Consider the following 14,687-nt stretch of genomic DNA (forward strand, 5'->3'; position numbering starts at 1 on the left):
CTATATCCCTGGAGGCCATGTCCCTTTTGAATAAAACAATTACAGTTAATTGCGTTTGTGCCTAGGTGTTAATGGATTTTATTGTCTATGGCCTGGCAGCCCCATTCCTAGAAGGAGATGGTGAATGGTCTTTTCTTTTTGCACGTTATTTATGGTCTGGTGGACGTGGTACAGGTAGGTTTTTATTTATTTATTTATTAGTTTTTCACTTTCATATGGCGCAAACTTTACCCGCAGCTATCAGAGTGCTTTAAATCAGCATGCTTATAACAAGCAAGACTAGCACTCTATATTACTGCCAACTTTGCTTAGCATAAGCAACAGCTAACCATTCACAAACAATGTTTATATACCAATTGCAAATTAAAGAAAAAAATTAATGCAAAGCATTGTCATTTACAATGCCAGTAACTCAAACTTTAATGCTGCGAGACCTATTGCATTGCAAATGCTTGTTGTCTCTTTTGGTTAGCCCACCTTTAATGGCAGATATAGCCTAATTAGATCTTGCCTACAGACTGCTTTTTAACTGTCTGTCTGAAAAAGCAATTTGATGCCTCGTCTGGGGTAGTAAGCACTATACAAATGCAAATACAATACAATACAATCTTTCTTTAGGACTCACTTTAGCATTGTGTCCAAAGTTTACCTCCATAAAATCCGGACTTTTTGGCAATTCAGTGGCCATAAAAAAAAAAAAACACTTAAGGAACGAGGGTTATCTGGCGATCCAGGTAAATACAGAATAAACGCCTGGGAAGCAAGTGTAAAACAACTATCCCTTCTCGAAACTTTGTAACTCAATGTCCTGAACAGTAGACTTCCTATGGGAGCGCAGTGACAACCATCAGACCACACATGCTAGATATGTGCTAGCACGAGTAACTGCCAGAAGACCGTAATGAGTACTGCACGATGCGTGGCTCCTCCATGCCGCTAAATTTCCAACTACCTCTTTTGCAAACCTCTTGCCAGAGCATGAGAAGGCAGTCAAACATTAGACGCGTAGGTGGCGAAGCATAGATGGAACACGCCTATGTTGAAAGGCCTAGGACTGGGGCTGTAGACGGTCATCGCTGTCTCTCACCCCACTTTGCCTTTCAGTCCTTTATATGCGGGGTTTTTTTCTCGGGGTAGCCTACCCCTGACTGTGTTGCTGCCCTGTGCTCTCCCTCCACTGCTGAGCTCTTGCAGATGTAACCACCCACTTAAACCAGAACCTTTCTGCAAACAGCCTGTGTTCCTAGTTCCTTTTGACATGTTCTCTAGGCACAAACTCCACTGGAGGGAGTTGTTTGCTTTAGTCGTGAATGGAGCCACTACTTCTTTTAACAGGGACTTCTGTGACCAATATTTCTGAAGATACCAGAGAATCAAGTGTTGCCTTGTATCCTCTCCTGTGTTACAACCCAACAGTCTGAAGTGGGTTCCTTGAAGAAGAAGAAAATGGCGAATTCTTCATCCCACCTGCAACTCTTGGCAAGTGTCTGGTTGTTGACCAGAACAATCAGGAGCAAGGATCCTTGATTCCATCATGAAGCTTTTGTCTCTTTTAAAATTTCCCTTCAAAGGGCTTGTTGGTAAACCTTGAAGGAGTATATAGGTTTGCTGAGCCATTTCCAGATGCAAAACATCAGAATCTTATCTGATTTAACAATCTGATTATGTCACCTTTTGAATTGCTTGTAAACTTGGTGACTATCCATTCAACATGGTGCCTTTTTTCAACTCGTGCTTCAAGCTGAACATTATGGTTTGTGTGTGCTTAGCGGTACATTCTCTATGTATATTTCCTTGGTCCAGATATTGCATGCCCAGCTTTATAACAGGTAGCTGCCAGATTTATTGGCCATTTTAAAGGTGTGTCCTACATAGGTAAACAGGAGGTTCTTGGGCGATATGACGGGGTTGGTTGGTGCACTTTCCAGGGACTGCTGTGATTAGTTCAATTTCTCAGTTGCTGTGTTTCTGAGTGGATGTTTTTTTCTTCTCTGCAGTTAAGAATGGCCCTGTCTGGGCTGAGCCGTGCCTTAAGGTGCCTGAGCTTAACTCCTGCACTCTCCTCCTGTTCAGCACTGGGATCTGCTCCGCCGATCTTCTCACAGGTAAGAGACCCTTACTCTCTCTTCTCTCCTTGTCTTCACACGCTAGGAAACTTAGTGAACACCAGCCCAGCTTCAAGTGAAAGCTTCTCAGCTGACATGACTGCAGCAGATATAAAATATGATGGGAATTTAATATAGTCCAAAATGTAGCCCGTGCAGCCCGATTATCTGATTTCAAAAGCTGCCTGCAGAAAGGGCTGACACGAGTCTCCAGCACTGAAAATTAAAGCAGTCCCGGGTATTGCCTCATTTGATGAAGCAAACCAACTATTGACCTTAACATGCCCAGTGTCCTCATTAAAAGCAAGTCAGTGGGGTTAAGCACCTGTGACAATCTGAAATACATTCACGGACCGCACCTAGTTGGTCACAAGACCTCATGGATTGGGAAGAATCACAATCACACGTTCACAGACAGCTTTGTGTGTAATCTCTGCTTAGTGTGGTTCGGTGGATAGCATCCTCATCGGGTCTTTCACTTGAGTGTCCCGTTCTACAAGTGACATCAAAACCTCCACCAGGAAGGAGACTGTCTGGAGGTTGACAGTAGTGAGTGGATTAAAATGATCTCCTATCCTTGAGGTGAATCTTTATTGGGGGAAAAGAGTAGGGTAGAGATAAATCTAAAAACAGCGATGTTTAGTGAACTAGTCACTGGTCCACGACACCTAGTGGTTGGGTCGATATGTTTCGGCTTGGAACAGTCCCTACGGGTCTATGGCCTTCGTCAGGAACAAAGGCATATATTTGGAGGCCGTATACTTCAGGGCTTCCCAGATAGTGTGTTATAATTGAGTGGAAGCACTCGCCCGTCTTCGTCAGTGAGCACACTTTGCTCTAGACAGAACATGGTTATAGGTACAGTCTTTATGCCTATAACTTAAATATGCATTTCTTTTGCTTTAAACCACCCTGGTTGGGGAGAGATGCATGCAGGAGCACTGCGCAGGACGGTTTAAAGCCCAGCCTAAACCCCTGTCCTACATTTCTCCACACCGTGATGCAAATTAAATGCATATTTAAGTTATCGGCCTAAAGACTGTACTTTGCTCTTTCTCCCTCAATTTGTTGATCTAAACATTCTAACTGTAGCCCAATGCAGCACGAGGTCTAATTGGGCAATGTTTAAAATAGATACATTTTTAAATTGTTTGTTTAAATCTTTCTAAAAAAAATTCTCACCGTTTGCTATTGGGAAGCCTGTTCTTGCTTTTTCTCCTAAAACTGAGAACCAACTGGAGGAGAGCTTATGAGGAAGCTCTACCAACAAAGCTCCTGGAACTCCTAAACCAGTGAGCTTGTCTATATAGGGCTAGTACATCCATCATGTAAGTTGGGACCAGACTAAGCAGGTAGCAGAGTGTGGAGAAGTTTACAGGCATCCAGTGTAGGGAGTATCTTTCTGGTGATCTTTTTTTCATCAAACCGCCTGTCTGTCTGTCTGTCTGCAGTATTTTGTACTAGTTGACATCTGCTGGCTGCTTTGGTTGGTAAACCTGTGTGTAATGTTTTGCTGCTCCTATTAGTCCTCTGATGGTGGCGAGCGAAGGCCAGATGTTGTGCAGTTTTTAAGTTCCAAAAAGCAGCGTTTGTGTTTTTTGGTTTGCTGAGATTCTAGTTTGTATCATTGGGAGTAATATTTGAGTTAATTAAAACCCCAAACGTTTGACTTAGGAGTCAGGACTGAGTATTTCCCCCACTAAGTCTTGGTGATATTTTAAAACAGTGGCCGTGCACTTTGTCCACAAAAGGAGATCTGAGTCTTCGGACTCTTAAATTTCTACAGCTCGATGCTGCCCAGTCCTTGGGGCGATCAGACCTTCCTGTAGTTTCTTCAAGACTTCAAGATATGATGTTATTATAATGTGTCCCTGCGTGGTGTTGGCTAATGGCTGTATCCCAACTTGAGTTTACTAGGTATCTCAAATGGCTGGGCCAGGTGGACATTACTGTCATAGAGTCATCGGGGTACCTGGATGGACTCCATGCATGACTTACATTGGTGTTATTCTGAAGGGGCCCAGTTGTTCCTTGTTAGAAAAGAATGAGGTAAACAACGCTTAAGTGTTCAACGATGCGCTAGACACCATGGTTTACTATACCACGAAGAACAGAGCGGTTCACTGTTTGACAACAGCCAGGAGATCCAAAGGCCCAGAAACACATGTTGTTCATTATCAACTCCAAGACCTCTCCAGAGGCCCAGCAGGGCTGTATCTAGTCCATACCTTGGTCGGCAGCTGCATTGTTGGGTGTGGGAGAGCCGGCGTGGCGGCCAGGAAAGGATTGGGCTGCCACTAACTTCTCCATCTTGATCATAGTGTGGAGCCAATCTTGGTGCTTTTTTTAACCCCACCGCAAGCTTTTCATTGCTCTGCCCCATGGGTTAAGCATATTCCATATTTAACATTTGAAGGAAGGGAGAAGTCTTGCTCACCTTGAGCACTTTTGTTGCCTAATAGTTCCCCCTACATTGCTAGAAGTAGGTGTCACTAGGTTCGCTGCACGCACTCGCTCCACTGAGATGCTGAACTCATGCTCCATCGCACTGTTTCTCTGACTTGTTCCTGCCCCCGCAAAGTCATGTTTGCTCTTTCGTTGTGTCTCGATCTGTTACTATTGCTTTCTCTCCAGGCAAACGGAAACACAGTTCTATGCCCACCTGCCAGCGCCACGCCACTCAGAATACAGGTGGGCATCCATAGTACCACCCCATGGAGAGGATTCCACACATCACCATCTCATGAAAAAAATGTTGTATGGAAAATCGAGAGAAAATACACTATCCGACCCATCGGGATGAAGAAAACAGGTGGAAGAGACCACACAGGTGAGCCTGAGCATAGGAGAGGGTCTGTTAACCTTGGTCTCCAGTGCTGCTGCCAGCTTACAGCGACCGCCTATAGTAACCGGTGATCTAGCGATGTAATTCATTCAGTGCTGCTGCCAGAGCACAGTTACCTCATATCAACCAGGGACCTAGAGTGCATGTTTTGGTGCAGAGACTGCATAGCACACATCCCTGTGTCCTATGCCAGCAACCCACTGCCTGGAGCCTAGGTAAGCCACGTCTCTAGCAGGGTGTACTATTCCCCCAGGTGAAGGTTCAGTAGTATGTCCCACAGTGTCCAAGTCAATTCTTAGACATTGTAAGTGCAGTAAATCCATAAAGAGTATATGGTCTGGGAGCTCCATTTTTTTGTTTAAATTTGCTTTTTATTCGTTATTTTGACATTTACAAACTCCACAGCTCAATAATGGCTTTACTGAAACTGTGACGTTTGGTAGCAAACGTCTTGGCACATCAAACCCACACTGAAGGAGATGTGGGATTGAATGTAAAATGCATACATTGGGCATCTTAGGGATGTTCCCTGAAAAACGACCAGCCCTGGTGTGGTTCCTGAATGGCTGCCTGCCATTTGCCACCACCAAACAGGTTTGTTGACTCCTTAGTAGAGGGCCTCCAGAAACAAAGCCCATCCTGGGCAGAGGTGTCATGCCTCCTCCCAGGATGGGCTGGGTCCTCAGAAGGGAAGCTTCAAGGGCCTGCCACCTTTGTAAGCTGTCCCTACCTTCTGCTGCCCCCAGCAACTAGCTCCCACCGGTTCTGACCTCCACTTTGGGTGGGAGAATCGGTGGGCAAACCAAGTTAGGAGAGGTGAGCCCACCTTTGCCAGCCCCACCCCTCCATATGACCCTATTTGTGCACCTAAGCTGAACATATGAAACGAGCCTTGTGAGTCCTAGCCGAGCACCGGTAACCACGCTCAAGTAACAAACTATCTTGCAGTCCCTCAGAATACACGAAATCTGTGCCCCTCCCCCAGTCATACATGCTTTCTTCCTTACTCGGTGGTGGGCCATTAATCGATCATTGCAAGTCTGTAGTGACGAAATGCCAACAGCTGCATTTATGAAATAAGAGCCTGTGTTTTATGCCTTTGGAGCAAGTGATGAAGGGCTCCATTAATTATAACCAGTCCCTTCGCAGCTCGCTCCCTTGTGGCTTGGCTCAAATGTGTGTTTGCAAATCACCAACAGTAGGGACAGCTGGCCCGCAGCAGTCGAGTTAAATGAAGAACCGCAAGAACAGGGAATGCCCAATCTTCAGCTAGTCATCCGCTGTGGGATTGATCAGTGCTTGGTATTGAGCCTCCTCTCCTTTTTCTAGGACGGATCCGCGTGCACGGTATCGGTGGGGGACACAGGCAGCGCTACCGCATGATTGACTTTCAGCGGCTGAACTACGAGCCTGGGAAGGAGAACGCCCCTTTCGAAGAGAAGGTGATCCAGGTGCGCTATGACCCTTGCAGGTGAGACTGAACTCAGTGTCGTGTGCACAGACTCCAGCTGTCTGATTGAATGAATGAATTTACATTTATACAGCGCATGGTTACCAGAAGGCCTCCCAGCGCTGGAAACATATTCCTCACTGAACTATAGCCAAGCATTCAGGGGAACAGAAAGGTTTTCAGGAGCTTGCGAAAGGAGAGATAGTCTGGTTCTCCAGTCTCTCTGGAGGAATCGGTAGCTGTCTGCAGGGTCCTCAGGCCGCCCATGCAGGGTTTCCAGCTCTTTGTGAGTCAGGTTGAATCTGCAGTGCACATTTAGCACTTTGAAGACCTTGGAACGCTATGAACTTTTCTTGGGGTCCTAGGCAGTCTGTGGTTATTGTCAGTGTGTTACTGTGGGTTCCCACTGGGGTACAAAGGGCCACAATTGGATAACCAGGCTTCTCTCTTAAGACACTTGACGTTCTTAGAGCAGCGAGAGTGGGCAGAGAAGGGTTTATATAGGGGCCTCCTTTGAAGTCTCCCAGTATCCCAATGGTCCAGTGTCGGATTTACTGGCTTCACCGGTATTGCATGATCTTTGGTCCAGTTCTTTTTAACCACTTCAGCGCTGCACGAATTCCGCTGCGGTGCTGAAGGTTCTAAAGAACCTATGGACTCATGACGGAACGGTTCCGTCATGAGCACAGGCCAACCGGCGCTCATGACGGAACCGTTCCGTGATGAGCATGGAAGGGGTTAACTTGAGCGTTTCGGAAAAATAAATAAATCCAGCAGAGCAGTGGAGTATTCTCTGGTACTTCCCCTTTTCTTAGGGGAGAGTTCCAGCTTCTAAAAGTATTTTTTAGGCTTCGGGTGGAATACCTGGCGTTTTCCTTCACTCTTAGTGGCGTCCTAGAAGATGAAGGGTTTACAAGAATTCAGATACACTATGGCTCGGTAATTAAAATGGCATGTCGATTCTCAGTCATTAACCCTTCACTGCCTTATTGATAAATACTATGAAAGGATGTCCCGATCATATCCGGGCGCCGGTGAACTCCTTAATGAGGGCCCCCAGTGCACACTTCTGGGCTGCCCCATTAATATGTGCACAACGTCACTAGTGATGTTGCACACATCGGCTAGGCCTGGGAGGGATTCCTTACACCATGGGTACTCACAAACATTTTCCTTGGGGCCACAAAGGTTGGTCCACACTGATGCCAGCGTGCGGTGTAAAGTGGGTGTAGGGGAAGCAAAGCATGCATATCTAGTGGCTGTCTTTAAAAATGAAGGTGTTCCTAAAGTTAAGGGTCTAGTTACTTCCTTTCCCTAACTGCAATTAACCATGAATTAAGTGCCTGCTGTATATTAAAAATGTTTTCCCATGTTAGTGATTAGTCGAGTAAACAGCAGCCCTTTACATGCTGCCCGGGGGGCAGAATGTAAAGGTCAGGAGGGCCGCATGCGGCCCCCGGGCCGTACTTTCAGGATCACTGCTCCACACCCTCCAAGTGCCGTCCATTGATCAAGCTGGTGGACGCGCCCGCTTAGATTTCCTTGGCCAAAGGAGGATAATGTATGTCGCACCCTGTGACATGTTCGGCTCCTCTAGATCCAGAATGTTGAGTCTGACCTCCCTGCCTGAGGGAGCCTATTGTATGCGTGAACCTCCAGCTACACACACAGCTTATGTTATTTTACAATATGAGGTCATTATTTGTTATGTTCAATGATGACCTATATCTTCTGTATTGAATTGTACTAATTATTGTGGTAATTTCAGAAGGTAATAGAGAAAATAAAAACTATTAAAACCCAAAGCATTTGTCATCGTGCATCCCTACTACCTATAATAAATGAGGCTAATCCTTAGTAACACCTACTCGTATATGTTATCGGCCTCACGGGTAATTTATCGGTTGAATGATTAGTGATGTCCCCCGACTGTTTTATGTCAAAACATAGAACTGTCCCCACAGAACTCCGAAAGAAAGCTTTGATGTGTGTAATATGATATTGGCACTCTGACATGTGCCCTTCGAACAGCCAGTGTCCGTGTTTGCCCCCCCCCCCAAAATGCCCAGATTTCTTCATATCCGTCTCCCCAATGATTCTCTATAGAGGGGGCGGGTCCGATGGGGGTTGGTGTGTAGCCTTTCATATCTGCGTTGTAAAGCTTTACCAATGTCTCTGTTAAAAGCAAGCAAAGTCGGATGGCCTGGAGTGTTAATCCCTACACAGTTCTCCTTGCAGTAGAATAAAAGCTAATTCTCTGCAGCTTTTCTTTTAATTTGTTTTGCGCAACTAATGCCACTCTGCTGCTAAAGTAACATGTCGATCTCATACGCTCTGTCAGCTAGCATCACCTTTATTTTTCTACGCCATAGGCCTTGTACATACATACTCTAAAGAATTAGCGCCTTTCATGTTCGACATGCAGTTAGGCCTCGATTTCGCTTATCATTTCTGCTTTTTATGTCTATAGTTTATCTAGTGAGCTGCTTATTGAAAGTTTAGATAAATTGTTAAAAATTATTTTAAAGATCTTCGAAATGTACATTTTATCAGTGAAGCTTTCTGCTGATTCTTTAGCAAAAAGGATTTGTCCCAGGAGAATCCACCAGCATGCGTTTTAAACTGCTTCCCCTTATGCCATATTTCCAGCATTCTTCTGAAGAATTCAGCTTCAATTCTTTCTGAATTTCACTTTAGCTAATCATTTGTGTTGCTGTGGTTTGTTTCAGTTTTAAAATGACAACTTCTATGTGTTACTAATGCTAACTTTTTCTACAGAGGAATCTTTCCAAGGGGTAGCAATAACTGCTGCAACGATTAGCACGTTTTTGACACTCAATTTGTCTCCTTGAAGGATGGGAATCTGAGTGGACCTCTTTGTATTCCACGTCCTGACATGTAGCTCCCTGTCTTTGTTCTGCTCTCACTTTAAACCGTGTGATCTCTGGTTTCACGTTGAGTCCTCCACCTCATATCAGTTGTAGACTTTCTGTCGCTGAAAGTGCTCTTATTTTATTGCCAAATAGTGTTGCGTGGCTTCATAGCAATCTTTATTTAGAGTAAGAATTCAGCTGCGACACACATAGAATATCATTTTATGTGACGTTTGTAAAGCTGTAACTTGGAATTCTGTTTAGGCCGTTGTCAAGCTCCATTGTTTAATTCCAGCTGCGTGCCGCATCTCTTCAGATGGGTTCCATACCCACCTCAGCAGTGCTCCTGTTTTATGCAATTGTGTGACTCTTTAAGAGACGGTGCTGGGAAAGAATACAACCCTTAACTGGAATATTAGTTCTCTGGCATGGTATATTTCTGTAACCTTAAGGGTTCACAAGGAGGGAAGGAGCCCACACTGAAGTGCTATAGAAGTGGTTTATTGACTGGTATAACAAAGTACAGGGATGACCTAATTACAGCTTAGGTCCCCAGGGCATAAAGGTCTTTGTGGAAAGGGGTAGGCGTCTGTTCCTGGGTTGGAGCAGTCTTCCTCTTCGGCCAGTTCCGCTCGCACCCAAAACAAAAGGAAGGATATGTGGCCGTTAGATCACAGCACGTTAATGCTCAATGCATGGGGAAGGGAGTGAGGGTAACACTCGTGAGGCAAGTAATAGACCGGCACCAGAGGACCTAACCCGGAAGGTGAGGGTGATGTGCTCAATCAATCAATCAATCAAAGCATTTGTATAGCGCGCTACTCACCCAGAGGGTCTCAAGGCGCTTGGGGGAAGGGGGGTCCTCTACTGCTCGAACAGCCAGGTCTTGAGTTGCTTCCTGAAGGCGAGGTGGTCTTGGGTCAGGCGGAGGTGGATGGGAAGGGAGTTCCATGTCTTGGCCGCCAGGTAGGAGAAGGATCTTCCACCCGTTGTGGCTCTTCGGATGCGGGGGACGGCGGCAAGGTCGTGGTTGGTCGATCGAAGTTGGCGGGAGGGAGTGTAGAAGGTCAGGCGGTCGTTGAGGAATCTTGGGCCTTGGTTGTGGAGGGCTTTGTGTGCGTGGGTGAGGAGTTGGAATGTGATTCTCTTGCTGACGGGGAGCCAGTGTAGGTTTCTCAGGTGTGCGGAGATGTGGCTGTTTTGGGGGATGTCCAGGATGAGTCGCGCTGAGGCGTTCTGAATGCGCTGGAGTCTTTTCTGGAGTTTTGCAGTGGTTCCGGCATAGAGGGAGTTGCCGTAGTCCAGTCGGCTGGTGACAAGGGCCTGGGTGACCGTCTTCCTGGTTTCGGTGGGGATCCACCGGAAGATCTTACGTAGCATGCGTAGGATGTTGAAGCATGACGAGGAGACGGCGTTGACTTGTCTGGTCATGGAGAGGGAGGAGTCCTGGATGAAGCCTAGGTTGCGTGCGTGGTCTGTCGGTTTGGGTGCACTGCCCAGGGCAGGGGGCCACCAGGAGTCATCCCAGGCGGAGGGCGATGATCCCAGGATGAGGACTTCCGTCTTATCTGAGTTCAGTTTCAGGCGGCTGTTCATCATCCACTCGGCTCAGTCTTTCATCCCTTCGTGTAGGTTGGTTCTGGCGGTGGCAGGGTCGTTGGTGAGGCAAGTTGAGGTGGTCAAAAACGTGGGTGTCAAGGTCCACAAGCAGTTCAGCTTTCAAAAACAAATATAAACGGTGGTAGGAACGTGCTTAGAGCGAGTGTTGGGTTGAAGGAGCACACCTGTTTTATACCTATTTGAATTCCTTTTGTTAGTGGTGCCACAGCGCTACACTTGCTGTCTGACCAAGTGTCTAATCAATAGGATGCTATTATAAGTTGGGTAACTTGCGTGCACTGTTCACTGAGTTATTAACAAACCCTAACTTTTTGTTCCAAGTGAGCTTGATAAAAGTAATAATAATGATACTCAATACTATGCCATTTGTTTCAGATAAACTATTTTTCAATTAGTCTGACAATGACATAAAACATAACAGAAATATAAGCTTAATTGAGCAATAGACTGTTAATTTTCATTATTTCATCAATACTAATGTTCAATATACAGCACATAAAGATTATTGTACAACAATCTCATGAATGCCCGATGCATTTCGGGACGTAGCAGTCCCTTCCTCGGGGGCCGACCTGTAAAGAGAAAATATATATGTATATACCCAGAATACAGGGTTCTCCAATGTCGGTCTTGGCAGGCTGGATCCATGCCAGATTTTTAGCATGTCCACATTTAGATAAAGGTACATATTTTTAAAATCTGGCATGCATCCGTCCCTCCAGGGCCACCATTGGAGAACCCTGCTCGAATAGATATCGGGCTGCAGTCCCCAGGTTCTGCCTTTCTAAAACTGGCGGCCGTTCATTTGCCTACTTGGATCCTTTGGCATTGAATAAACCCCCTCTTGACCTTCGACAAATTGACTCCAAGTATCAGTTTAAAAATAATTCAAAGACTTGGCTTTTCTCTCATAAGGCATTCTTTTCTCCTCACCTATTACTGTGGCTGGTGCCGGGACACTCTTCGGAGTAGCTGTGTGCCGTATGAACCCAGGTTCATTCATCCACTTCTCAGTCTTCCGTCTGATGGTGTTGCGGCTGCAGGGGTGCACAGAACCGCCAGAGCTGCTGAGCTTTTCTGCAGGACACGCGGGGTGGTGACTGCGATGGCGTGAAGTCTAGGGATACTGGGGTTTACACAAGATCCAGTGGATAGTGGATTTGATGTTGTCATCGCAAACCGGGTTCTGGGCTTCCTGTTGACATTTCTTGAGCACTTTTTCGTAATTGAGACTCTAGTGTAGAGAGTTCTTTGAAGAAAGATAATGTCCGCAGAGTACAGAAAGTATGCGTGTAAGAATAGGAGGGCTGCTGTGTTACTAGTAAGTATCTTACTCCGCACCATTTCTTTGTCTGAGACTTGATTCTTTGTCGATATTTTAATGACTTGCTATGCAAGGGTTACCAGCGAGTTGGAAATCTGAATAGGGTCACTGGCAGAAAAAGAATTTAACTATGGATAGTTGTGACGGTGAAAACCCTGAATCCAAACCTTTCTTGGTATCAAGTTTCCAAAACAGGCGCCTGGGTTATTGCCCAGAAGGTAAAGGCGGCCCATTTAAAAGAAACCTAACTGCTATGGGTGCACAAAGACCTGAGGACCAGTTGTTCCTTCTGTGAAGGAAGGGTGCTGCTCCAAACAGGTCTTCACCACTCTTAGAAAAAAGCATTGTTCGCCAGAATAAAACCAGCAGACAGATATTCACCTCAGATTGTGCTGTGTGTGGCATGGTGTCTTCAGCCAGAAAAATCCCACTCTAGCTTCTGGTTTGCATTACATTTCTGTGGGTCACACTTCTCCAGAGCACAAGATACAAAGTACTTTTGGAGCGGTAGGCTTGAAGTGATGCTTTTTTCTGGACTCTGGTCCGCGTCTATCAACACGTGTCTGCTCTTTTCCAGGTCAGCTGACATTGCTCTGGTGGCCGGAGGGAAACGGAAGCGATGGATCATTGCCACAGAAAACATGAAGGAAGGAGACCTCCTCACCACGTCAGGGCAGATTGGGAGAATGGCAGGTGAGCATGGTCTCGGGTTAATGCCATACTTAAGACCCCCATAATCCAGACGTGTGTGTCATTGCACAACCTCTCCAAAACCGTCTGATGCTGCGCAAGAGGCCACTCCTTGTGAGGGGTGCCAGTCGCCCGTCTAAAACTCCTTTGCGTATCTGAATCTGAGAGCAGAGAGCTCGAGGTGCGTGGGTATGCGCAGAGAGCTTGAGGCGTGGGGGTATGCGCAGAGAGCTCGAGGCGTGTGGGTATGCGCAGAGAGCTCGAGGCGTGTGGGTATGCGCAGAGAGCTCGAGGCGTGTGGGTATGCGCAGAGAGCTCGAGGCGTGTGGGTATGCGCAGAGAGCTCGAGGCATGTGGGTATGCGCAGAGAGCTTGAGGCGTGTGGGTATGCGCAGAGAGCTCGAGGCGTGTGGGTATGCGCAGAGAGCTCGAGGCGTGTGGGTATGCGCAGAGAGCTCGAGGCGTGTGGGTATGCGCAGAGAGCTCGAGGCGTGTGGGTATGCGCAGAGAGCTCCAGGCTTGTGGGTATGAGCAGAGAGCTCGAGGCGTGTGGGTATGAGCAGAGAGCTCGAGGCGTGTGGGTATGCGCAGAGAGCTCCAGGCTTGTGGGTATGAGCAGAGAGCTCGAGGCGTGTGGGTATGCGCAGAGAGCTCGAGGCGCGTGGGTATGCGCAGAGAGCTCGAGGCGCGTGGGTATGCGCAGAGCTCGAGGCGTGAGGGTATGCGCAGAGAGCTCGAGGCGTGAGGGTGGGTGCAGAGAGCTCAAGGCGTGTGGGTATGCGCAGAGAGCTTAAGGCGTGTGGGTATGCGCAGAGCTCGAGGCGTGAGGGTATGCGCAGAGCTCGAGGCGTGAGGGTGGGTGCAGAGAGCTCGAGGCGTGTGGGTATGCGCAGAGAGCTTGAGGCGTGTGGGTATGCGCAGAGAGCTTGAGGCGTGTGGGTATGCGCAGAGAGCTTGAGGCGTGTGGGTATGCGCAGAGAGCTTGAGGCGTGTGGTTATGCGCAGAGAGCTCAAGACGTATGGGTATGCGCAGAGAGCTCAAGACGTATGGGTATGCGCAGAGAGCTCGAGGCGTGTGGGTATGCGCAGAGAGCTCGAGGCGTGAGGGTGGGTGCAGAGAGCTTGAGGCGTGTGGGTATGCGCAGAGAGCTTGAGGCGTGTGGGTATGCGCAGAGAGCTTGAGGCGTGTGGGTATGCGCAGAGAGCTTGAGGCGTGTGGGTATGCGCAGAGAGCTTGAGGCGTGTGGGTATGCGCAGAGAGCTTGAGGCGTGTGGGTATGCGCAGAGAGCTTGAGGCGTGTGGGTATGCGCAGAGAGCTCAAGACGTATGGGTATGCGCAGAGAGCTCGAGGCGTGTGGGTATGCGCAGAGAGCTCGAGGCGTGTGGGTATGCGCAGAGAGCTTGAGGCGTGTGGGTATGCGCAGAGAGCTTGAGGCGTGTGGGTATGCGCAGAGAGCTTGAGGCGAGTGGGTATGCGCAGAGAGCTTGAGGCGTGTGGGTATGCGCAGAGAGCTTGAGGCGTGTGGGTATGCGCAGAGAGCTTGAGGCGTGTGGGTATGCGCAGAAAGCTCGAGGCGTGTGGGTATGCGCAGAGAGCTCGAGGCGTGTGGGTATGCGCAGAGAGCTCGAGGCGTGTGGGTATGCGCAGAGAGCTCGAGGCGTGAGGGTGGGTGCAGAGAGCTCGAGGCGTGTGGGTATGCGCAGAGAGCTTGAGGCGTGTGGGTATGCGCAGAGAGCTTGAGGCGTGTGGGTATGCGCAGAGAGCTTGAGGCGTGTGGG

The 14,687-nt window shown here is 47.8% G+C and overlaps 1 protein-coding gene across 1 annotated transcript in view; it reads left to right on the plus strand.

Annotated features, from left to right (window-relative positions):
- Nucleotides 1-217: 217 nt before the first annotated feature.
- LOC147663252 (large ribosomal subunit protein uL2m-like) overlaps nt 218-14,687 on the plus strand; it is a 104,669-nt gene continuing 90,199 nt past the window's right edge. Inside the window, exons 1-4 of the mRNA XM_086950584.1 lie at nt 218-2,105; nt 4,740-4,935; nt 6,280-6,421; nt 12,795-12,910. Of these exons, the coding sequence (XP_086806710.1) occupies nt 1,977-2,105; nt 4,740-4,935; nt 6,280-6,421; nt 12,795-12,910 (583 nt within the window). The 5' untranslated portion in view covers nt 218-1,976. The remainder of the gene's footprint in view (nt 2,106-4,739; nt 4,936-6,279; nt 6,422-12,794; nt 12,911-14,687) is intronic.

This window comes from Lissotriton vulgaris, unplaced genomic scaffold, assembly GCF_964263255.1.
Source record: "Lissotriton vulgaris unplaced genomic scaffold, aLisVul1.2 SCAFFOLD_4142, whole genome shotgun sequence".
Taxonomy (NCBI): Eukaryota; Metazoa; Chordata; class Amphibia; order Caudata; family Salamandridae; genus Lissotriton; species Lissotriton vulgaris.